The sequence below is a fragment of the Tinamus guttatus genome, unplaced genomic scaffold (genome assembly GCF_059628265.1).
Source record: "Tinamus guttatus ecotype Peru unplaced genomic scaffold, ASM5962826v1 Tinamus_guttatus_pri_ptg000240l, whole genome shotgun sequence".
Lineage (NCBI taxonomy): Eukaryota > Metazoa > Chordata > Aves > Tinamiformes > Tinamidae > Tinamus > Tinamus guttatus.
Genome location: NW_028288774.1, coordinates 12,130,827 through 12,154,822, shown reverse-complemented (window position 1 = coordinate 12,154,822; position 23,996 = coordinate 12,130,827). Strand labels below are relative to the sequence as shown.

At 46.0% G+C, this 23,996-nt stretch overlaps 1 protein-coding gene across 1 annotated transcript in view; it reads left to right on the top strand.

The window, feature by feature from the left end:
- The window catches only part of LGR4 (leucine rich repeat containing G protein-coupled receptor 4), a 33,071-nt gene extending 14,482 nt beyond the window's left edge, over window positions 1-18,589 (top strand). The window contains exons 3-18 of the mRNA XM_088525871.1: window positions 1,187-1,258; window positions 2,829-2,900; window positions 6,101-6,316; window positions 6,834-6,905; window positions 8,223-8,291; window positions 8,901-8,972; window positions 9,060-9,131; window positions 9,751-9,819; window positions 10,192-10,263; window positions 10,497-10,562; window positions 11,434-11,505; window positions 12,332-12,403; window positions 12,726-12,851; window positions 13,978-14,099; window positions 14,718-14,792; window positions 17,293-18,589. Of these exons, the coding sequence (XP_088381997.1) occupies window positions 1,187-1,258; window positions 2,829-2,900; window positions 6,101-6,316; window positions 6,834-6,905; window positions 8,223-8,291; window positions 8,901-8,972; window positions 9,060-9,131; window positions 9,751-9,819; window positions 10,192-10,263; window positions 10,497-10,562; window positions 11,434-11,505; window positions 12,332-12,403; window positions 12,726-12,851; window positions 13,978-14,099; window positions 14,718-14,792; window positions 17,293-18,539 (2,566 nt within the window). The 3' untranslated portion in view covers window positions 18,540-18,589. The remainder of the gene's footprint in view (window positions 1-1,186; window positions 1,259-2,828; window positions 2,901-6,100; window positions 6,317-6,833; window positions 6,906-8,222; window positions 8,292-8,900; window positions 8,973-9,059; window positions 9,132-9,750; window positions 9,820-10,191; window positions 10,264-10,496; window positions 10,563-11,433; window positions 11,506-12,331; window positions 12,404-12,725; window positions 12,852-13,977; window positions 14,100-14,717; window positions 14,793-17,292) is intronic.
- Window positions 18,590-23,996: the final 5,407 nt, after the last annotated feature.

Sequence of the window (23,996 nt, the reverse complement as noted above, 5' to 3'; positions counted from 1 at the left end):
GAATAAGTGCAGTGATTCTCCTAAGTTTTCAGTGTTGGTGGGTCACACACCTTTGACAAATGCATTTGCCAGCCGAGTTGCCATCTCACTTTGCAGTTCTCTGGGGCAGCAGCTATGAGTTTTGCTATTCTGTAGCCTTCTTTAAGTGCAATTGCTGTCTTTACATTACTAACTATCCCATGGAAATACTATGTACAAGGTAGTAAGTGTTTTGTTATGCAGCCTTCTCTAGCGTTGCCTTTCCTTAGCCTGACTACGAACCCAGATTTGGACAGCAGATTTTTGGCTGAGATGGGGCCCTGAGTTTACCCGGTGTTCCACGTTTTGGGCTTTTAGCCTTAGTGAAACAGGCAGCGTCGTGCGTGTTAGCAGCTCGGCAGAGGCAGGACCGCGCAGCGTCTGCTGACCAGGACACCTCAAATGTTTGAAGGAGGGAAGGAGAAGGGGCAGGAGGAACGGGGAGCATAAACTGTTCCCAAAGAGCTTGTGTTTCTCATCTCCTTTATCTTTCACAGCATCCTCTGCAGCTCTTATTTTTAATACCATGATTGTTTTCAGAATTTAGTCTGTGTTCATGTCTCACCATCCAGGTTTGAAATTGGCCTCTTTTAGGATCCATTCCTTTCTTTCATCTCTCCCTCCCCACAAAACAGCTTCTTCCCGGCAAAAATTGTCCACGCAGCTGACAGATTTATCAGCAGTAACTTCTGGTACTGTCAGCAGCAGTTCTTGGATTTAGCGCAGACCTTCCCCGTTGCACCAAGCGTCTCCCTATTCCTGCTCTGACTGCACAGTTCCTTCAGAGTTTAAGTCTGATCTTAAATCTGGAGATTAAAACCACGTGGACGCCGGGCACGTTTCACCAAGCAATGCCCGGTGCCTGAGCATCGTGTTTAAGGTGGCAAACTCACCCTTCAAGCCCAGTAGGAACGACGAACGTTCAGCTTTCCACAGGGCATTTCTTCCTAGCGTGTTTTCCAGAGCACATCCCTGAGCCTCGGCCATGCATTCTGGTTGTCAAAAATGTCTCGTGCTTGAAGCAACGGATGAAACCCTGAACATGGTGTAGCCTGATGGAAAACGCATCACGGCTCGCAGGATTCGGGGCGCTGGTGACCTGCCGTGTTGCGTGACTGTAAAAGCACTGTATTTGCCTATTGAAATTATTATTGCGATTTTTTTCCAGGCGGCTGGCTGGCAATGACCTTTCTTTTATCCACCCGAGGGCCTTGTCTGGGTTGAAAGAGCTCAAAGTTCTGTAAGTAATCGAGTTTTCGCATTCACCGCTAGCCGGGTGCTCCTTGCTGCCCGCTCGGCCTGTTTGCTTTCCTTTCCTCTGCTGCTTCGACAGCACAGTGGCATCCCTCTGCCCCAAACTTATACATCTCCTGTGTTTTTTATAAAGCCTATTGCATGCGGGGGTTTTGAACAGCTAAACTTCACTGAAATGTAATTGTTGCATTTAATTGGGGTGCTTGGTTCTCAATTATATCTTGTAGCAGAAAAACCCTTAGAGGGGAATTAAAAAAAAAAAAAACCCAAAACACAACGTGTTTCCCTTGTCTGACACCCGTTCCTTGGCCCTCCCCGTCATTCCATGAGATATTCAGGTATTTCCAGGTAGAACTGGCCCTTGCAGAGACTTGAGGTGGTGTTTGACCCTGCAGTAGAAGTCGCCTCTATAGACTGAGGCTTCTTTAGGTGAGATTGACTTACTACTAGAAGCATTTCATTAAAAAAAAAAAGAAGGTTAGACTTGTGTCTTGTTTCCCACATCCTGTTTTGCTTTCTCAGATGCGAATATTCCCTTCAACCGTTTTTCCATGCCCAAGGATGAAAATAGCTTTCTGCTGCCTGTTGGGATTTTTAAAACAGAGCGCTCTTCTATCCAGAAATCGTGGCGTGTTTGCTAGTGTAAATATTTCCAAGTGCAAGCGTGGCAGCACGTAGCTAATTACACATATGTTTAAATGAGCTGGTGACGAAGGGCTGTGAGGTTGTGAAGAAATTCTGCAGAAATTCAGCGTATTTGGATGCAGATGAGGAAAGGGGCCATCGGCGGTACCCTTGGGTGCCACGTGGCGAGACCCATGGAGCTGTCTCCAGTGGGATGGTCAAGGCTGGAAGCGCTCAATATTTTAGCAATTGCTGGAAAAATTGCAACCTTGGGATGTTATGGATACGAATTGCCCACCTTGCCAAAATGCACCAAGATCTAGTCATATGTTACATGTGAGCTATCGATTATCTACATTCTGTTTATAAAAGCGCTCGCTGCGCAATATTAAGACCATCCCAAATGAAAAGTTTTTTTTTTTTTTTTAAACCCCATCCTGCATAACTTAATTCATCTTGGCTCTGGTTTCCTTGGATGCCTTTTTCCTGCTTTGCCCAGAGGTGCTCGCGGTGCCGGTGCTCCAAGTGGGTCGTTAACGCAGCGTCACCGATGCGGCTTTGAGGAAAATTAGGGGTTTGTGCATTTTGTAGCACATTTAGGATGGTTTCATTGGGATGATTGCTTAGGAAAATAATGCAATATAAGTCATTGCAGCCAGTTTGTGCTGCCGTGAAGCTGTTCTGGCTGTTCAGTGAATTCCCAGGGGAATTTCGGCACATGAAGGGTGTTTTCTGCAAGTGAGTGCAGGGGGGAGGTATCCGCAGGACTGAGCCAGGCCGTTTCCACGTGTCACAGTCGTGTTTGGGAATATCTTGTCCTGTTTAATTTCAAAAGCCTTTATTGCTTTAGAGATGTGTGAAATCCAAACAGCACCTTTATATATAGAGCATGACCAGCTTCTCTTTTACTAACACGGTGGGGATTTTTACAGAACCCTGCAGAACAACCAGCTGAAGACTGTACCTAATGAGGCCATCAGAAGATTAAGTGGTTTACAGTCCCTGTAAGTGTTCCTACGGTGTTCTTGTTTTTCCATTGCTCTCCAAATTCTGCTTTTAGTCACTTTGCGTTTGCTTCGTGCCCTAAAGCTTTGAAGTATAATCATTTCTGTGTAATATCGTATCTGGGTTTCTATATTGCAATTTCAGCTGAAGCAAAGCTTTCCAAGAAAAGCTCGTAAGGAATTTTGGTAACTGTCTTTGGTAGGGAGGCACAAATCCAAACTTTCTTAACCCAACCCTAGGCTGGAGATTGCTGGATAAGCGGAGTGGTGGCGGAGTTAAGTGTTGCTCATCCTGCTGCGAGTCCTAAGGTGTTTGAGCGACTTGAAAATCTTGTGCAAAAGTGAATCACACCGGAGGCTTTTGTGTTGGAGGAGGAAAAGGGGGATCTGCTTCTGGGAAGGAGCGTTGTTCGAGCATAGTGCTGGCTTCATGGAAAGGTGTTGACATCGCACAGACGTTTACGAGCACCCCAGCCATCACCTTCGGTGCCTCACAGGGTATTTCCCTGGTGCTCGTGCTATCCCATGGCTTATTATGTTTTACAGAACATATTAATCAGGGCTTAATGCCTGGTTGCTGTTCTGTAGGCGGCAGATGCTATCTCTGGGGTGGGCGGCGCGCTCCTGTTTTCTCCCTCGTGCTGCCGCCTGCAGAGAGGAGGCGGATGATGTGTTCCCCCTACGCCAGCGCTGGGGCTCCCGGGACGCTGCTCCTTCCCGCGGAGCCGCTTCCCGCGTTTCCCAAGCCCGGAGCGTGGCCGGGACCCTCCCGCAGCCGCTTCCCGCCCGGAGCAGCAGCGAGGAATCCGTGGCAGGGTCTGCCCCTACCCCGTCACGTCTCGGAGGAGGAGGTTGTACCCTAGCTGCCACGCTCTGCTGTGTGCAAGTATTCTGCACTGCAATAAAACCCCTTCAAATGGCAGTGTGCGAATAACTGCTTATGAATAATCTTTAAAAAAGCTCCCCGCTTCCAAGGTTTTCCTGGTGCCAAAGAGGAAATTATCTCAGACTTTTGTTGTCTGCAAATCATCCATTTGGTTTTCAGTGAATATACTTTTGTTTCTATCTATTTACAGTACTCCTTGTTCCCCATTTAAAGTTTAAAATGTTAAATCTCCTGTTGCTGGTAACTTTATGATCAAAAGGGAAGGCACAAAGAACTAAGGGAAAAGCAGTGAATGGAGAAATTAAGCCAGTCTCTCTCTTTTCCTTCCCTTAATTCATGCATCTAAATAGGTCACTGGCAAAAAAAAAAAAAAAAGAAGGGATATTGGGGACATTTCAAAACAGTAGACATATTAGGTGTTGAAGAAATCACAGAATGCTTCTGTACTCTTGAATATTATAATTGGTATAACCATGTGATGTAACATGACAATTTAAAGCGTGGTGATGTTGCCCTTTCTGGCAGCTTTGTTGTTCATGGACAAACGATAAATTCTGTCAGTTTTAGGGAGCTCAGAGAGGAGGAAGCAAGATCAATAAGCAGCAAACTGTTCTTTTCTGCCCTTTTTTCTGAGGAAAACTAGCTTGGGTTTTCAGAACTGCTGTTAGAAACACACATTCCCTCAAAAAAATTATCGTGTAATTTATGTACATCCTCTACTAATGTAGAGAGCATCTCCTGCCAGGGGAACGTGGGACGGGTCCTGTGACTTTGGTGCAAGAGCATGGAAGCAGAAATGGCCAGTTCTGCGTTAAGGTTCTCCAAATTCGGGGTGTGTGGGGAGACCATTGCCCCATCACGTGCATTAAGGATCCCTGTCAACTTAGCCCTTGTCCAGCTCGTGTTGATCAGGAGGGAGCTTCTCGAATGCAAACGCTACTGTTTGTTTCTTCTGGCTAGGGAGTTTTGCTTAGGATCTCTGCCAAGCACCGTCTTAAACACTTGAGTGGAAGCAACCTGTGTCCGTGGCTCGATCCTGGCTGTTGAATTAGCATCACCCGCTGCTGTAGATAAAACCTGCTGTAAAGCAACTCCTTGTGTTGGCGCAGAGACGCAGAGGGCAAACGCGCTGAGGGTGCTCGAGTGGCCCTGTTAACACGGCGGCCCCCGCGTCTTGCCTTGTCTCGGCCTTATCAGTACTCAACTTCAGAACCTACAAACCTACTCCAGGGTTATTTGACTAATTTCTTTGCGGCTTTTGAAGGAGCACTTAGAGGAACAAAGTCCTTCAACGGCTGCCGTTGAGGAGAGTGGTTGAACAGAGGAGTCGGCCTTGACTTTTCCTTTTGTTAGCATCAACGCGGAGCTATCGGAGCAGTGCAAGGGGGATAAAATTCTCCATCCCTGAAATGGGAAAAGCGGGATGCTTGTGGTGATTGCCTTGGCAAGCTTGCTTGGCCAACAGGGAGCCTGAGGCACATAAGTCATATGAGGACCAAGCCACAGGGCCGATGGGTTTTTGCTGCCTCCTCTTTTTGATTGTGCAGTTTGAGCTGGAGTTTGTGTGAGGAAAGACCCTGACAGGTAATAAAAGTGAAGATGACAGCTCAGCCAGCAAAGCCTGAATTTATAGGCAAAAATGTAAGGGTCTCACGCAAGCCAGGGCCTATAGGGAGGCTGCAACTGGAGTAGCTTCTGTAAGATTAAGGAATTTAAGTATATGCTGCGAGCTGTAACTTAACAAACGTGCTCTCGTTTTAACGCTTTCGTGGACAAGGACAGTCGCTGTTAAAGCTGAGTCCAAACAGCAAAGAATATTGCTGGAAACGGGGTTTTCTCTGTGGAGGCTCCTTGCTTGCCGGCACCTCCAGGGGCTTGTTCCGGCACTGAGCAGTGCTAGGCTCGAGGAGAGGGTCCCCATACGGTTATTCCTCTGGAAAATCATTCTGGCGTTTTCAGGCGGGTGTGTGAATTTGGGAGGTAGGAGAAAGGCAGGTAATCCCTAAAGGGATGTGTGTGGTTTTCTCCTTCCTATCTTTCTTCCTGAAGCAGAAGCTCCCCCCTACATCTGAGTATTTGCTGCTTAATTCGATGCGCTTCCTGACCTTTTCCTCTGTGGAAATTCCCCTCGGCACGCGTAAACCACGCGCATCCCAGCGCCAAAAGAACACGAAGCCGACCGAGAAAGTCCCTCCTGCGGGGACAGCCTGGCATGGCCTTGCCGGGGGGTTTCCGCGCGGGAGCGATTCCCTTCGCAAAGGTGCTGGGGAGCGTCTGTCTCTCACGTGCGGCGGTGTCTTTTGTCTCGGCGCAGGCGTTTGGATGCCAACCACATCACGGCCGTGCCCGAGGGCAGCTTCGAGGGCCTGGTGCAGCTCCGGCACCTGTGGCTGGACGACAACAGCCTCACGGAGGTGCCCGTGCGCCCGCTCAGCAACCTGCCCTCGCTGCAGGCGCTCACGCTGGCGCTCAACAGGATAACACACGTGCCCGACTACGCCTTCACCAACCTCTCCAGCCTCGTGGTTCTGTGAGTGCTGTGGCGGTGGGACCCTGCGTCGCTCCGGGCCCCCCTGCCTGCCCCCAGGTTTATGATTTATCTGGAGCGGCGCCGGTGCGTTAGCTCGGCAGCCCCGTAGCTTGCGCCCCCAAACGCAGGGAAAACGGTCGTGGGTACCAGATAATCCGCTGAAGAATTGGCAGAGTTGTTTCTCTGCTCAACTGGAAGTCAAAAGTGCTGTGGATCGTGGGGTGATTCTGTGCTTTTCTATGACATTTCGTTCTAGCGATGAATATTTAAACCCAGCAGCTGTCACAGAATTTATTTTCTTTAAAATAGCCTTGAATACCTCCAAGGGGGAACACTAGCAACTATACCGATTTATGTTTAAACCTTATTTTATCATATTTTTTTCCACAATCCACCACATGTAATGGTTTCTCCAAAGCATTTCACTGTCTTTGCATAGAGGTACTTACTAGTTGGTTAACTTCTATGACCTCGTTTACTTGTCATCATACTTTTGTTGTTGTTGTTGCTTTTTTAGGCATCTTCATAATAATAAGATAAAAACGATAGGAAAGCACTGCTTTGATGGACTAGACAACCTTGAAACGTTGTAAGTATGCCTCTAAAAGCGGTTTTGTTGGCTGGCATTGGTCTCCCTCCCGACTCCAAGCGACTTTGCTGCCGCAAGGAAGGTGCTGGCAGTGATACACGTGCCACAGCATCTGCTGAGAGCACGTGGGTCCGGCTCAGGCCTTGGAAGCGAGGCCTCCGCCACGATAACCAGAAGCAGATCAGTATTAGCCCGGGCGAAACGCGGCGTGGGCCGACGTTGCTGCCGCGGTCCCCGCGCTCACGTCGCCTTTGCTTAGCGCTCCACGCGGCTGGGTGGCTGCTCGAGGGGCCTGGCGTTTGATAAGGAGCAAATATTGGGTTTCTCAGCCTTGCTGGAGGGTTAAACACACTTCAACCACGTCGCAAATACGTGGCGATAAGAGGTTTCCCAGCTGGCCCCCAGCCAAAAACAGGGGGTCAGAGGGAAGCGGAACCTTCCCCTCGCCCCGCACGTGTTGTCCTGAGTGCCAAATGGAAAACAACACTAAACACATAAGTAAAATTCAGGAAGGGAAGGGCCCATTAGAGCCAGGGACAGCAGGCTTTACTATCGAGAGCTTGGAGGAGTCCCGGAGTGCTGCCTTCTCCAATTGCCTTGTCATTCTCTTATTAAGGTAAGTAATACTTAGATGATTAGATTAAGGTAAGAAATAACGAGATAGCAGCAGTCTATATTTATATACTATAAGGCTCTTCAAAAAAGCTTTTGCTTCTCACCAGGAATCTCTTCTGGAAAAAATCTGTAGTAGCTTCAGACATTGCTGCTAGAACAGTGGCAGTGTTATTTTTGTTATTAATAATTTATTTATTTTTGTTAATTTTTTTTTACTAATAGCTGCTAATTTGGCATAGCAGTTTACTTCTGTTTTGATTTAATATTTATAGTTATCTTTTCTTCAGGGTCTGCTATAGTCTTATGGCTTATTTAATGCTTATTTTATGAAACTCAAAAGAAAAGTTTTCTGAATAAGCTGTAAGAAAGTGAACATTTTTGTTGCGATGAAATATTAGCTCATTTTCGTGTAAATTATTTTGAAGAAAAAAATGTCAGGTGCTGAAAAATCTTTTGCTGTAAGGAATGGTCACTCATCTTGGTATGGATAATCCTCAGGCTAATGTTAAATTACATATTAAGTTATTACCTGGTTACTAAGCATGTAAAACATCAGAGGACTTAAATCTAAATTTAAATATCAAGTTATTCTGTGATCTGATTAGAGATGTTCTCAAACATCTTTTTTTGGCATTGAATGTTTTTGACCATTCATGGCCAGTATCCAATATTTTCTAATTTTGCTGCGTTCATTTCTTCTAGGGATTTAAATTATAACAACTTGGTAGAGTTCCCTGAAGCAATAAAAGCACTCCCAAACTTAAAAGAATTGTGAGTATTAATTTTCATCTCTTTTTTTACACACTTTTTCCTTTCCATAAGTAAGAAGAGCAAAGGACTTAGGGGACTTAAGAATGCTTGTCTCATAGAGTAACCTCAATCAGACCAAGTTATGTCAAGCGATGCTATAATTAAAGGAGAATATAATAATCTGTTAGAGGGAGAATCTATTGAAAATGATTTTGGAGTTATATAATTAAGCTAACTATTTAGGAGAACCATTAGCATAGATGGCAATCATGAGCTGGTTTTGGCCTGCAGTAGCAGGATTATTTATTATTTATTCATTGATCATGCATGTTCTCCCTGTTGCCACCTTAACAAGGGTGGGGAAAATGTATAGAAGGTATTTTGGACAGAATAGCTTCTTTCTTATGAAATATTTTCATGTTGATGGTCTGTGGTAGACACAAATCAAGCGTTCAGAATTTTAGTCCTACAGTTGTACGTGCTCCTATTTAATGACAATCCTGTTTTTTTCACAAGAATGGGAAGCGAATGTATATAGTACGTATGTAGACACAAAAAGAATGACTGTTGGTTGAATCCGATGGTGATGTATTTTTAAATGTTGATTTTCATCTTTGTCAATATCTTCAGGGGATTTCACAGTAACTACATTTCCATAATTCCTGATGGTGCTTTTTCAGGAAACCCCCTCCTAAGGACCATGTAAGTCGTTTCCATGCATCTATTTTTAGTCTCTCTAGCAGCAAAGACTATGAGAACAGGGATTGAAACGTGTTTTTCGTTTCCCAGACATTTGTATGACAATCCTCTGTCTTTTGTGGGGAACTCAGCCTTCCAAAACCTTTCAGATCTGCATTCTCTGTAAGTACCACCTCAACTATCTAGTCCAGTAAGTGACTATGAAATGGGAGGGCTAAGAACTCAGTTGAATTCCCCGATTGCTTCTGCCTCTTACTTTATGCATATTTTTTTGCAGTTACTTTTAACAAACATTGTGATGGTTGGAGATACCAGTTTCTTAAGAAGCACTAATAGATATGCTTTACAATTTATTTACTTATTTAACCTTGGTTACTTTGCATAAGGCACGTAACCTCAGGCCAAATGCTCGGATTCTTTCTTAAACTCTGATGTGTCCTGCGTGGTTTTTGAACGGGGATATACATTGTGTAAATGCTTTGCAGGTTAGTGCATGCTTGCTTGCAGCAGGTATTGGTTCTGGGGGGAAGAAAGAAGCAAAATGGAGTGAGATTTTGAACCTTGAACAAGCCCGATTTTTCGCCAGTGAAGGAGTAATTTACTAAGCAAGTTATTAATGCAGGAAGCACTAGAAGAAAATCCTTTTGTGTAAAATTTAAACAAAAGTAATAGAAACATTAGAATGTTTTCCTACCGAAAATACCTACTTCATGCCAGTACTTCGCACTTCATTTGCGGAAGAGAGTTTACACTAATTTTCATTTTTATTTTTTTCATTTAGGGTCATTCGAGGTGCCAGCATGGTGCAGTGGTTTCCCAATTTGACAGGAACTACTAATCTGGAGAGCCTGTAAGTGTCTTTTTTGCAGAAGTCATTTCCAATAACTTGCTGCTTTTGTCTCTTGTGAAGCAATTGAAATGTGATTTAGTGGATGTATCTGGAAAGCAACTGGACACGTGCTGTCTTGCTGTCACGAATTTGCAAGTAGTCCCATAGCTTTGCTTACTGTGATACCTGGGTGCTCTGACAACATCCTGGGGAGAAAATGTCAGTAATATTAACCCCCTTCTTGGAAAACTGGAAAACGAACAGCCAAAAAAGATTCCTGGTGGGTGAATCTAGCACCCTAATAGCTGAGGCACCATCTTTCTGCTCTTACACATGCTTTTTATGTGATCAAGAACACAAACGTTTATATACCCTTTTTTTCTCCCCCCACAGAACACTGACAGGGACCAAAATCAGCAGTATTCCCATCAATTTATGCCAAGAGCAAAAGATGCTACGAACGTTGTAAGTGCTCCTAATTTCATCTCCACCAGAGCATTTTCTGAGAATTTTAAAGCTAATTTAAAGTATTGCTTGGAATTGCTCATCCTGGAAATCTATCTTGAGTTCTTCTTCCAATTTACTAGCAAGAAGGTTTTTCTGCCAGTCTGTTTGCTGAATGGCTTCAGTGATGCAGTTTCATGCAGAACAGAGCACTAGCAGAACTAAACGTTTTTCTCCCATTTTGTATTTTGAAGGGACTTGTCTTACAACAATATCAAGGAACTCTCGAGTTTTAAGGGCTGCCATTCTTTGGAAGAAATGTAAGTGGGAATATATGTTGGGTTGTCTTAACTCTTTTAGTGTGGCAAGTTCTGAGCTCCAGAAACTTATGTTTTGCTCATTCGATCATGAGCACATTTTTAAGGCCAGAAAGAAAGCGTATGATGTCTCCTGTGAGAACTCTGCTGGTCAGAGATGTCAACCAATTGCATTTTCCTGAGGTAGATAAGTTTTAATTGTTCCAGTGTCATAAAAAAGAACGGACACATTAATGGTGCATTTCACGGTGGTATTGTTGTATGCAGAAATGAAATGAGCATTTTTCTATGGTATTTTTCCTTCCTTTTATTTCTTTTTCACCCTTCATAAATTTCTCCCATCCAGCATATGCTATCCCTTTTCCTCGGGTCCCTACAAGTCATTTTCTCTTTTCTCAAAACCGTCTTTTTTTTTCCCCCCTCCCCTCTTCTATTTCATTGATTTAAAGCTTCTTATCCTAATTTTCTACGTGATTTTCCCCCTACATGGGTTCCTGCTTTGGCTTCCACTCTGAAGCTTCTTTCCCCTAAATAAGGTGGGAGTGATAGGCTCCTCACAGGCTTTTCCTATCGTGTTCTGTTGTCTTTGAGCTTATTATGGACGTTGCTCACATCCAAAGTGACAAATCGCGTTTCCCTCAGGAGTTGCGATGTATGCAGCAAATGGAAGTAAAATTTGTCCATTAACTCTTGAGCTGTGTCTCAATATTTTGCTTCTTATTTCAAAAAATAAAAGTGTGCCCAAGGTTAAAGTCTGGCTGAAAAATTCCATGTAGAATTTTTAATTTAATTTTGATTTAAATCCAAGTTAACCCTTGGATGGAGTAAGCCCGGTTTGCAAATGAAGTTTTGTTTCCACTCCTTCTCTTTGCAGTTCCTTGCAGCATAATCAAATCCATGAAATCGGAGACGATACTTTTCAGGGACTGTCCTCCCTTCGTGTCCTGTAAGTGCAAGTTGTTACATACTGAACAAAACCAGCTAAAGTTTCTAATTCTAACATGTAAGCGCATGGCAGGGTTTGATGTTCTGAATCTGGTTTATGTCAAAGGGCCAAACCCGCAGGATTCCCTGTGGTAAAGCACTCAATGTGCACGGACAAAATGCGAGTAGCAGTCAGATTCAGTCCCCCCTTTTTCTGATCTCCATGCTGTGCTTTTTAGACTTTCACATAGATTTGTATAGTACACAGAAAGAAAATACATGGTTGCAAGTAAGGACAGGTAAAAATAATATTTATTTTTACTGAAAGCTGTTTGAACGTGTAAGTAAAAATAAGATAAATATCATTTCAGCCACAGAAAATGGAATGTCCAATTTCTAGAGAGTTTTAGTGTGGAATTTCATTTTTAAAGAGATTTTTTTCAGTAGTCCATCATATGTAAGCTATGAAATTGTCCCAGTTGTCGCCAAACTGAGGGGAGCGGGATCTGTCCTGGGGAGCCAGGAAGTGGGATCTGCCCTAGGGAGCGCAGATAGAGCTGCCAGTGTCTCGGAAAAGGGACACGCAGGAAGGCGAGTGCAGGTGGGACATAGGGATGGGACATAGGGGCTGTCTTGGGGCCCACGTGGATTTGGATATGGTTTTGGGCTGCCTCACCAAAACTGGGCTCATTCTGTGCCCGTCTGCGGATCAGGGAAAGGAACCATGAGAGCTGCCTGGCTTCCCTGCCCAAGGTGCAATTTATTAGTCAGCTTGCCTTCTCCACACAGCAGTCGTTTCAAGTCTCTGGTAGAAGCACTCAAACCATCTTCTTTGTCCTTCCTTGCAGTGACCTCAGTAGAAATCGGATCCACCATATCCACAAGGAAGCCTTCGCTACCCTCGGAGCTATCATTAACCTGTAAGTGGGCTATTCTGTGGAGCAGCCTCCTCTTCCCAGCCTGAAGTTGGTGAAATAGTGTGTGTATATATATATTTAGCTTAAAAGCGATATGTATTTGTCTTCCATTTCATCTCTGTGGATCACACAACCTCTTGCTGGGTTAAATGCATGCAGAGCACAGTAGAGAAATGCTTCCTAAATGTGCCAGCTGCACAGAGTCGTTTCCCAGACCTCAGCCTTGGTCTGATGCTTCCCTCTCCTTCCGTCTTCCCTTCCCTTCCGTGCTGCGGGATCCCAGAGCCCACCTCGTTGTAACACCCTGTCAACATTCCCCTTTCAGAGACCTCAGTTTCAATGAACTCACTTCAGTTCCAACTGAAGGCTTGAGTGGACTGCACCAGCTTAAGCTCGCAGGCAATTTGGAGTTGAAAGAAGCTCTGGCTGCCAAGAACTTCGCAAAGCTCCGGTGCGTTGGTTAATGACACTGCCATTTGCAGGCATTTTTCTTGGACTTTTTTACATTATGGCTCCCTGTTTTTTTTTTTTTTTTTAAAAAAAAAAAAAAAAAACAGATGCCCTCTGGCTTTGGCATAGCAGTTGGGAGGGTTCCTGTTTGTTATTTTGAACTGAGCACATCTGTCTTTCAGAGGTGGGAGACGGAGACAGACTCCCAGGTCCAACTCCATAGTCACCCAGCTTTATACAAATGCTGCTTATTTTGGGGGGCAAATGATAGGAGTAACACTCGACTTGCAACCTGTTAGCAATTTCATCAGGTGGTGAATTGGTTGATGATGAGGTGTTTTTCAAAGATCGTTGTAATTATTAGTCTTCCAGTCCCTAAGAAACGATTAAAAATTGTTTGCCCCCCCCATCAGTTGGGAAAGTGGCAATAAAGATACTAGTGATCTGTCCCAAGGCCAGCAAGAAAGTCCAAACCATTTTTAGAATCTGGTATCAGCAGTTCTGTGGAGGTAACAGACTTTGCTGCTCATCTCTGGTTGAGAATCGATGCCTTGGGCATTAGTGTGTCCTAGATGTTCCTCATGAGCACAGGAGAATGTATGTCAGGAATACTGCTGGTGGCTGATATTGCAGCCTTGATTCAGAGAGGTTTTTCTTTGGACTGCAACCATTATGCCACTGTTGTCCACCCATGTCAATCGTCAGCAAAATGAACACTGAGAATATGCATTTTTAACGTTGGGGTGATCTGGTAATCAACTTTCTTACACAACGACCACTGTGTAGGTATCTTGCTTGGTGAGCTTTCATTCGTACCACAAAAACTAGTGAGAACTTGTTTTGCATAAGGAGAAGAATGAGTAGTAAAGTAAGTTAAACATGACAGAATATTTTTGTACTCCTTGCTGCAAACAAGACTTGGATACATCACCTTCCCTTTACCCCGGTGGAAAAGGTCATCAGAAATGACTACGACCGGCCCAACCTGCAACGGGTTTTACTCAGCAATTCTGACAGAGAGAGGTCCCAGTTTCAGAACTGAAACGATCCCCTAGAGCCCTTCACAGCAAATGAGCTGAATTCGGGTTACCCGGATAACCGTGTGGGTGGTTGTGGCTGTGTTTCAGGTCTCTCTCCGTGCCCTACGCTTACCAGTGCTGTGTGTTTTGGGCTTGCGAGTCTTACACCAACTCCAACGCTGAAGATGCCGGTCGCCAGGGTCAAGGTGCCGTCATGGGTGGTGAGAAAGGTGAGTGCCACGTTGCAGGGGGACAGCAGGGCTGCTCTGGGCCGTGCCAGGCCACGGAACACTGTGGAAATAAGGAAATATGGAAAAGGAGGTAAATCTTTGTAGGGCTGTGAAAGCTGCCTCTGAAAGAGCATGGCTCATGGTCACAGATGGGCAGCGCCTTGCCGCTCTTTGCAAATGTGTGAGGTTGGACGGCATACGATTTTCCTGTTAAAAATGCCCCTTATTCTAAATTGCCAGGGTTATGTCTGGAGTTTTCTTCCATTAGAAAAATCCAATTGGTCTCTGCTGAGACCAAACCCTCTTCAGACAGAGCTTGAGCTTTATCCCTGGACTCTCTAGTTTACGGCCTCACAGTGAAGGGCTTTGTGTCTTGGCTCTAAAGCTCTGTGAGCAGCTAGGGCAGCCAGCAGTATCTTCAGTGGCTACAGCAACTTCTCCAGGGAGCCTTTGACCCTAAGTGGCCAACCCCAAGATCTCCACTTGTTAAAGCTTGGGCACGGGTGGAGAGTTAGGCCTTTGATCTCTCCAAGCAATGCTGCCATCCGAGGCAGCTTTGTTGCGTATCACTCTTCCCCTGTCCATGACTAACCTGTTTTTCATTTTATTTGGATACAGCTGATGCAGATGGCCTAAGAAATGATGAAAACGAGGAATTGAGGCAGACTATTATTCACTGTACACCACCGACAGGTAAACCTAATAAGGTGCTTCAGTGTTATGCAAATAGGCGGCTGCAGAATTACACGTTTCATCCCTCAGAGTCATTCGGTACCAGGATTAAATTTTACAGTGCTTTGGTGAAACCTCATTTGAAGTCAGGGTTGTTCTGGATGAGCAAATGCAAAAAGCTTGGCTCGTCTTTGCACGCGTAGCGCTATATTGGAGAGCTAAGTTAGGAGGGAAAGAAAAGGGGAAGAAAAAGGAGGTTTTTTTCCCCAAGCAGGAGATACACGGGGCTGTGCTGTTCCCTGGCCGCGCTCACGGGCACCAGGAGGGCTCGTACGACTAGCTGGGACAGGCAGCAGTGCTTGGAACTGCCACTGCAGGGAGGCTCCCTGGCGTGCCAGCACTGCGCCAGGGCTCATCCGTCAAGGAATACTGGGAGCTTCGGATCTCATGGAGGAAGATTTTCTTTCTAGGCAGCTTCGTTGCTGTCTTTCTGCTCTGCGGGTTCTCCTCCTTGGCCATCTTGGCCACGGGCTCTTTGGGAGAGTCTTTCTACACACCTCGAATCCTCCTGCTTGCCCAAACAGGAATACACAGATGGAGGGGGCCCATGTGCTTCCGTTGCAGCTACGGGGGCTCTGAGCCTCGCGTCGTTCTGTTCTCCTAAAGCGGAGTTTAAAATCCCTCGTGAAGATGCATCTGTTTGCCCTTCATCTTTGCTGTTAGTTCCAGCTTTAGCATATAGAAAATTACAAGGATTTCTGGATCACAGCAAATACTCTGTGGTCAGAAAGTCAAACGCATTGCTAGTGTAACTGTGCATGATCTGAGAATTAATTTGACCCATGCTGCTCATGTGCTTTTGATCTCCTGTTCGCAGAATGAAAATTCAGATGGTAGATGGTATGGGTTAAATCTTTAAAGCCTTTAAATCTCTCTTTTTGCCCCTGCCAGAGATGTTGTAGCTCTAGAAGGAATGAAGAGCTTGTTTTACAAGTTTACAGTTTGCCTTGTTTTTCCACCAGTCCCTCCCATACTAACAACTTATTTTCCAGCCCGTATGTCATCTAGTCAGAAGTAGGACACTCCACCCACCACACAAGTCCTGAATCATTGCTCATCTAGTGGATCCGCTTTCCATTTGGCCTTGTGGCAGGGGTGGCATCTTAATAGCACAGCACTGCTATTGGCAGCAGCAACGCTCATCCTTCTGCATATGAATCTCCCTGCATTGCCCCGGGTGGAATGGGAAAGGTGGTGGGAGAGGAGGGTGAAGTTTTAACCCAAAGAGTAGATAAATTTTTGGAGAAAGACGGAGAGACGCAGTGGGTTTTATTGTTAATCTGAAGCTGCCTCATTTACTGTTACCAGTTTAAGCTGCCTTCGGAAACGCCGAGGTCACGTTTTAAATTGTGCTAACTGGGAAGTTGGTTTTATTTTTGAATATTATTCATGCAAGCAGATCTGGTGCCATGGTATCTGTGCACTTTGGTTCTAGTGATGGTCTTGCACTATGGGATACTTTCAAAAAAAAAAAAAAAAAAAGAAGGAGGAGGAAAGAAAGGGGGACTGAAGGGGGACTGTGCAGCTGAGTTTATGGTCTGATAATGTAGTTGGCAACATTACTGCTTGGCCAGAACTAAAGCTTGCTCATTTAAGCCAGCAAACAGAAAAGATGCTTTTCTTCCTGCCTTGGCAGTTCATAAACCGTGATGCTGAGGACAATTAGCAGCTCCCAAGGGGGATGCAGGAGAGGTTAAACTCTTCCTATTGTGATATAAAATCAGGGGGGATTTTCCTATGGAATAAGTAGCAATTAGAAGGATTAGGAGGATATAGTAATTTTTTTTTCTTGTCTCCTCATTATTTTGCCTGTTGTATTAGTTAAGCTTTTTACCACTTTGTTCTTCAACTCGGTGGCAAGAGAAGTTGTTTTCCCTGTGTGCCTCCCCAGGCTCACAGTGCCTTTCAGCAACAAAAGAGAGGGAGAAAAAACACTTGCGGTGAAATTCCTGCCCCTATTGAAGCTGATAAGTTGAATTTGACGTCTATTTTACAGATGTTTTTTGTGACCAAGCGCTCTTCTGGAAGGCGTGTTGGGAATTATGTATTGAGAGAGCAGCTTTTGGGAACTCCTTTCCCCCTGGAAAGCTGGATGTGAATATTTGTTTTTATTTCATTACCAACTTTGTTTATGAGGTGTAAAATCAAAAGAAAGAAAAAGAAATATTGAGGTGGCACTAATAAAAGCTATTTTGAGTCGCTAAAAGGTAATTAAGCTTGTTTGTTTAGCTTGTTTACACCAAGTATTCCCGAGTGACCATTCAGGGCAGTAATTATTATTCCAGGCATAATTAATTAGTAAATAGCTTCGCAGAATAGTTGGCTTTCAATGACCTATTTAGCAGTTCAGCCGGGTGCTCTATTCGTGAATTAATGAGGAGGGCTCTTGTAACACCTTTGAAAATCTTGCTCATTAAGGCCCGATTTTTTTCCCCTGAGTTGGTTGTCCTTTTTCTTGTAGGTGCTTTCAAGCCCTGTGAATATTTACTGGGGAGCTGGATGATTCGCCTCACCGTCTGGTTTATCTTTTTGGTGGCTTTGTTCTTCAACCTGCTCGTCACGCTGACCGTGTTTGCCTCTTGTACGCCGCTGCCATCCTCCAAACTGTTCATAGGCCTCATCTCCGTCTCTAACTTATTTATGGGAGTCTATACCGGTATTCTAACCTTCCTGGATGCCATCTCCTGGGGACGATTTGCCGAGTTTGGCGTGTGGTGGGAGACGGGCAGCGGCTGCAGAGTTGCTGGCTTCCTCGCCGTCTTTTCCTCGGAGAGCGCCATTTTCTTCCTGATGTTGGCGGCCGTCGAGCGGAGCTTCGCGGCGAAGGAGACCATCAAGAAGGGCAAGAGCCGTCGGCACAAACGGTTCCAGCTGGCCGCGGTTCTTGCCCTCCTGTGCGCCGCCGTAGCGGGGTGCCTGCCGCTCTTCCGTAGCGCGGAGTACTCGGCGTCGCCCCTGTGCTTGCCCTTCCCCACCGGCGAGACGCCCTCGCTGGGCTTCACGGTCACCTTGGTGCTCCTGAATTCCTTGGCCTTCCTGCTCATGGCCGTCGTCTACACCAAGCTCTACTGCAGCCTGGAGAAGGAGGACCTCTCGGAGAACTGCCAGTCCAGCACCATTAAGCACGTTGCGTGGCTCATCTTCACCAACTGCATCTTCTTCTGCCCCGTTGCCTTCTTCTCCTTCGCGCCGCTCATCACGGCCATTTCCATCAGCCCCGAGATCATGAAGTCGGTCACGCTCATCTTCTTCCCGCTGCCCGCCTGCCTCAACCCGGTGCTCTACGTCTTCTTCAACCCCAAGTTCAAGGAGGACTGGAAGGCGCTGCGGCGCCTCGCGAGCGGCAGGGGCGACGCGGCGGCGGCAGCGGTGAGCGCGCCGGGCGCCCGCGCGCCGCCCGCCTTCTACTACGAGTGCGGCGCCTACGCGCGGGGCGCCGCGGGCGCCTGCGAGTGCTGCGAGGCGCTGCTGGCGGCCCGGCCGGCGCCGCTCTGCAAGCACCCGCTCAAGTGGCGGAGCTGCCCGGCGCTGGCGGCGGCGCCGCGGCCGGAGTGCGGCGCGCACGCGCCCGACGACGCCGACGAGGACGACTCCTTCGTGTCGGACAGCTCGGAGCAGGTGCAGGCGTGCGGGCGCGCGTGCTTCTACCAGAGCCGCGGCTTCCCGCTCGTGCGCTACGCCTACGACGCCCCGCGCGGCAAGGACTGAGCGCCCCGGACCCTCTCCCCGCCACGAAGCACTTTGGTAATCGTTGCTCTAACTTTATTATTATTGTCGCGTCTCGTTGTTTGGCTCCTAGCATCGCTTGTAAAGAAGGGAAGCGGGCGGCGATTTCTTGAGCCGTGCCTTTGGAAAATAATAAATTGCCCTCACTGTAAATAATTGGTAAACCAAATCTGTTACCCAGCGTTTCCACCCTGTGCGAGCAATAGGGGCTCCTTTTATACTCCAGTTTTTACGTGCTCGAGGCCTCTCGCCGTCTTGTACTCCACTTGTGTTTTTGCTTCTGCTCTTGGCAAGGTAAGTTTGGGGCTCTGTTTTCTTTTTCTTCCTGCCAAAGCACAATATAAAGGACAGCTGTTAATATTAAAGAAGCTATTTTTAAGCACGCCTTTTCTATAATAAAGCCAACAACTCTGTTGCTAGCTTTGTATAGTGCATTCAGCGTTGAATCTCAGGATGAATTTTACTGCAGGGCCAAAAAAAAAGAAAAAGGGGTTAATTCTCCCATGCAGAACTGTGAGAGTGGTCCAGGGGCACCGCGTTTGGCTTGCGCTTCAAGCCAACGTTCAGTTTTTTTAAAAGGATTTTTTTGTTTTTCCTCATAGAGGTGCTTAGCGCCCGCCACACCTGCGCTCTCGGTGAAATAAGGACACGAGCGGCTGTGGGGAGCAATGGGGCTGGGGGCGTCGCGGGGCCGTCGGCGCCACTGCCGAGCGCGGGCCACGCGGGCAGCCCAGGCACGTGGCAAAAGAGGGAGTATCTGTGAACAGCTGGAGATGTTTAGCCAGAGCAGGGATGACCGAAGGCAATTTTGCAATAAAATGTGGGGGGTTTTTGCCCGTTATTTTACCGAGAGTGAAGTACACTGTGCGTAGTCACCGGTTTTCTTGCAAACCGGTGCGTTGCTTTTAAACCCTTTAAGTCCCGAGGCCCAAATCACTTAACTGCAATCCGCGATCCATGTATCTGTACTGAGTTTGAATTCTGATCTAACCTATTAGGAATGCACGATCAAGTAACTAGATCTGTTTCTGGAGCAATACGGTAAATCAAGGGTAAATCTGCCATCCCAGGTGACATTTTCGTTAAGATTTGAAGCTAGATTGCTGTTTTGAGAATGAAACTGTATATACTGTTCATACGATGAATTTTTATCTTTGTATTGTAAATTATTTGATAGAACACATGATGGGAAAATGTGGCTTCAGTTCATTTTGTTAATTAAAGCTACCTCCTCAACTATAGTGGCTGCCAGTAGCAGAATGTTTAAAATGTGGTTTATATACTTTTTTTGCATTGTAAATAGACATGGTTGTATATTGTCACTGTAATAAAACCAGAATCCTTGTATATCAAAATCATGTAGTTTGTACAAAATATGGGAGGATTATTTACTGTACGCTGTTAATTTTGTAAGCCAAAATATTCATGTGTAAGAACAAAAGAGAAGAAAACCACCCCAGAGTTGTTCGTTCTTATATTTACACTCGTAAATATTACATCTGCAGTTAGCATGGATTGTTACACAAAAAGCAAATAAAGGGTACATGAATATTGAGTGCTATTTATCTCCATTTTTTTTTAGTTTTAGATGAAAAATGTGCAAATAGATTTAAAACAAAACGAAAGAATTGTAGCTGATGATGTCATCTGCTCTGCTACAGGTGGTGAGAGTCTGGGGAGAGAACTGCCAGCAAGATAAAAGAGTTCCTGGTTTATAAGGGAATTTATGATCTCAGACTGATGCTCGCTGTAGGCTTGCAGGATGTTAAAACATTGAGATGTGTTGGCCTTCTTCGAAGGTGATCTTTTCTGTTAGATATAGAATTTGAGCTCAAATGTTTTTAGTATGGCTTTGGAAGTCGTACAGTTTCGATTTTTTTAAGAAGCATTTCCATGCCAAGATTTACCCTCTCTCTCTCTCTCTTTTTTTTTTTTTTTTAATTCTATATATTTTTTAAGCCTTTCTTTTGTAAGATGGACATAGTCTGTTCCACGCTCTCTCTGTTGGCCAGTTAGTCCCAGGTAAGGAATATTTTTCCCAAAGGAACATAAATGGCAGTTGCAGTTTCACAGTGAGTAGTGAAGGACATGCACCTATCAAGCTTCCAAGAACAAAGTTACTGGGTAGAGGTGTTGATTTCTGCTCTGTTTACAAATGAGTCTGTGCCCGAATGAGTCTGTGCCCGAATGCTGCTGGAGTTGTCAAATGTGGTTCATTCCTGGTGTTTCAGGGTAAGTGAGTGTTTTTGGAGGTACTTGTCGCGTGTCTGCCTGGGCAGCTCAGCTCCGGAGCAGGGCTGAGTGTGCCCAGGTGCAGCAAAAAGACATTCCCGGGGAATTCGCTCCAGGGGAATTCAGATCATTTTCCCTAAGTCCATCCTGCATTTGGGTTAGTAGGATGTGTTTTATTTCTTCCCCAGTCATCTCTGCGCGGGTGCGTTTGCGTGTTGCCGCTGGGGCAGCTGCCCTCCCGGCCCAGCAAAACCTCCCCGTTTGGTTTTGGTGCCGAAGCAGCTGGAAGCTGGGCAGGGGAGGCCCTCCTGGGTGTCCCCTGGAAAGAACTCCCGTGAGTTCCTCAGGTCTAGGGTGAGCTGAGAGTGTCCTCGCGGTGAGAGGGGTAGCCGCCTTGTTCCCAAACCTGCTGAACCCCTGTTGTATCTGCGCCCTGGAGTGGATTTAACATGCAAAAAGAATTTGCTGGTGACTTTGAAATAAGAAAAACTTGAAGCAAGCAGGATCCCTTTCTCCTTTTTTTTTTTTTTCATTTCTTTCCAGCAGAATTTCCTGTGTTTAATCATGTAGTTACTCAGAAATTTCAAAGTGGTACAAAAGGTTTTTTTTTTCTTCAATAACCCTGTTGACTTCGATGCTTATTTTAAACCTTCTGTTTTAATTTACAGGCTAATATTTTTAATTAAAAGAACAATGTACGTTTTGTTTCATACATATTCTCAGATTAATAATTTTTAATTACAAAGATGCTTTTGATCTTTTGTTGCTGGCATAATACATTTATTTTTAGCAGGAGTTTTTTTTTTAATGCTGCCTTTCATTTTTTGTGCAGTAGGATCTTAGCAGTTAACTCTTAGCACTAAGTCCAGCTAAGTATGTTCTAGAAAATTTGGAGGTGAAGGGAAACTACGAGGGGATGATGCATCAGGAATTCCTGCGTTTACTGCTGTATCCGGGAGGATGAAAGGCTGCATTTCGTGTGTCGCCTTCACGCCGTTAGGCTGCTGTTAAACGTCAGTGTTTAGGGTAAGCTTAAGAAATGCTAAAGGTCGCTGCAGCAAAACTGCTTATATTGGAGGGCAGCAAAATACAAGGTGTGTCACGGGCTTGCGGTGACAAAACGCGACGTGCAAGCACCGTTTGGAAACGTCACCCGGGAAGCGAGCAAGGAGCCCTGCTAACGGCCCGGGTTTTGGGAGACGGGAGAAGGGAGGGCACGAGCAGGGACAGCGGGGCCGCACGCTCCGTGTGATGAAGAGCAGATGCTTTTGGCCCGGGTGCAGGGAAGCCGAGGGAGTTGATCCTGGCGGCTGATCCGGAACGATGGGATGAGCGCTCCCGAGGGAGCTCGCACGTCGCCTGCCAACGGGCCAGACGCTCCTCGAGGCGCTCCTGCTCTTCGAGGCAGCAGGAGCGGGGCTGGGGGCTACGGGATAACGTGCTGCGAGGGGAACGAATCACCGTAAGGTTCCTTAAATCTCACAGGCTCCCGTTAGGCAGTTACCACTGCAGGCACGGAACGGGGGCTCCCGGGAGGAATGTGGGGCCAAACAGCTTCCTGGCGCACGTGCCTGCGGCACCACGTGCGTTCCCCGTGCTCGAAGGTGGCAAAATTTGGGAAGACTTCTTAAATTTCACCAGATTTAATGCAAAAAAGATTTTTTTTAACTCAGATTTACAACTTGGCTATACCTGTTTCATCAATTTTATGCTTAGTTAGTATCAACTGGCTTAAGGCATGCTGTCTATGCCTTAATTTGTGCCTAAATTTAGTAGCTTTTTTTTCAGTGGGATTCTTCCATATTTAAAGAATGTGGCTACATCTGAAAGCAATTTATTTTTTTTCTGTTAAATCTGATTAATATTAATGTATCGGAACTGAAGCATTTCCTTGTGATGGCTCTTCTGCCTCTCGGAGACTGAGCTTGTTCATATTGCAGCTGAATGTCTAAAAATCCAGTATTTCATAAAGAGCTGACAAATTCCGAATAGTTGGTTTGTGTAGAATTGAATTTACTTCTATGTTGGATAGCCGTAAGGTTACTTTCTCGGCGTATTTTTTTGTAAAATAATTTTCCCAGTACTGTGGCTCAGAGCTGGGGATTACCCTGACTCAAGAGCCAGCCTGGGCTCTGACTGAACCTGACTCCGTGCTGCTGAAGAGCTTAATGTATTTATCCCATAATCTCTGCAGAATAGTGCATGGTGGCGATGGCTGGGTTAGTGCAGCAGAACCGAGTGTGGGTTTTGTTGCTGCTCCAGTGAGAAATTAAACTGATCTTTCCCAAATGTTGTAGCTACATGCCTGTATGTGTAGGTGTGCATTACACGTGTGTATATATGTACTCACTGCACTCAATTTTCTGTGGCAGCTTTTGTGCATCGTGATGTCAGTGTGGCTTGTAGGCTTCAGTGGTGTTGGTATTTCAGCTTTGCTAAAGCAGATGCTTTTTAGATACATTTTTTCCTACGTTGGCAAATTAAAATTTGGCCATGAAGTGTGCCACTGCAATGTGTCCTTTCTTCTGTAAAGGTAGATGATTTTCCTGTGCTCGAATCCTCGGGGATCTAAGGTCACAGGAGGTTGTGCAGCCTGTGAGAGATGTTTTGGACTTCAACAGCAGCCTGATGAAACACAAGGTAGTAAACTATTATTTATTGTCCTTTTTCCCCTTTACTTTTTAGCTGCATACAGCACACACACACGTTAATGTAAAACCAGGGAGGGTTTATGTTTAACCAAGCTGAGGTCTGGTGTAGTGCACCTTGGATCCTAAGGCTTCGGCCAGTCTGGTCTGAGATTTCTCTTTTTTAACTCTAGCATGAAATTTCGTCCCATTTTACCTGCAATATAGCCTTGGAGCGGAGATCTCTCCTTTGATCAAGTAGCTGGAAGGGAAGCGGAAGGCAAAGCGAGAAGCTCCCCTTTGAGGCTCTCACGCTTTCCCGTTTGAGACGAAGCCATGCCAAGAGCTATTTTTGGGGGTCAAAACGAGCAGTTTCGGCACCGCCGCAGATCGACGTTTTCCCCGCAGGAACGGGGAGGCGGGACGCGCCAACGGCCGCCCCAACGCGCATGCGCACGCCTCCCCCCCCCCCCCCCCCCCCCGCGTCGCTGTTGCCAGGGCGGCAGAGGCGGGCGGTGCCGCGGGGGCCGCCGGGAGCAGATCGGGCGGCCGTTAACCGCCACTAACGGCCGTTAACGGC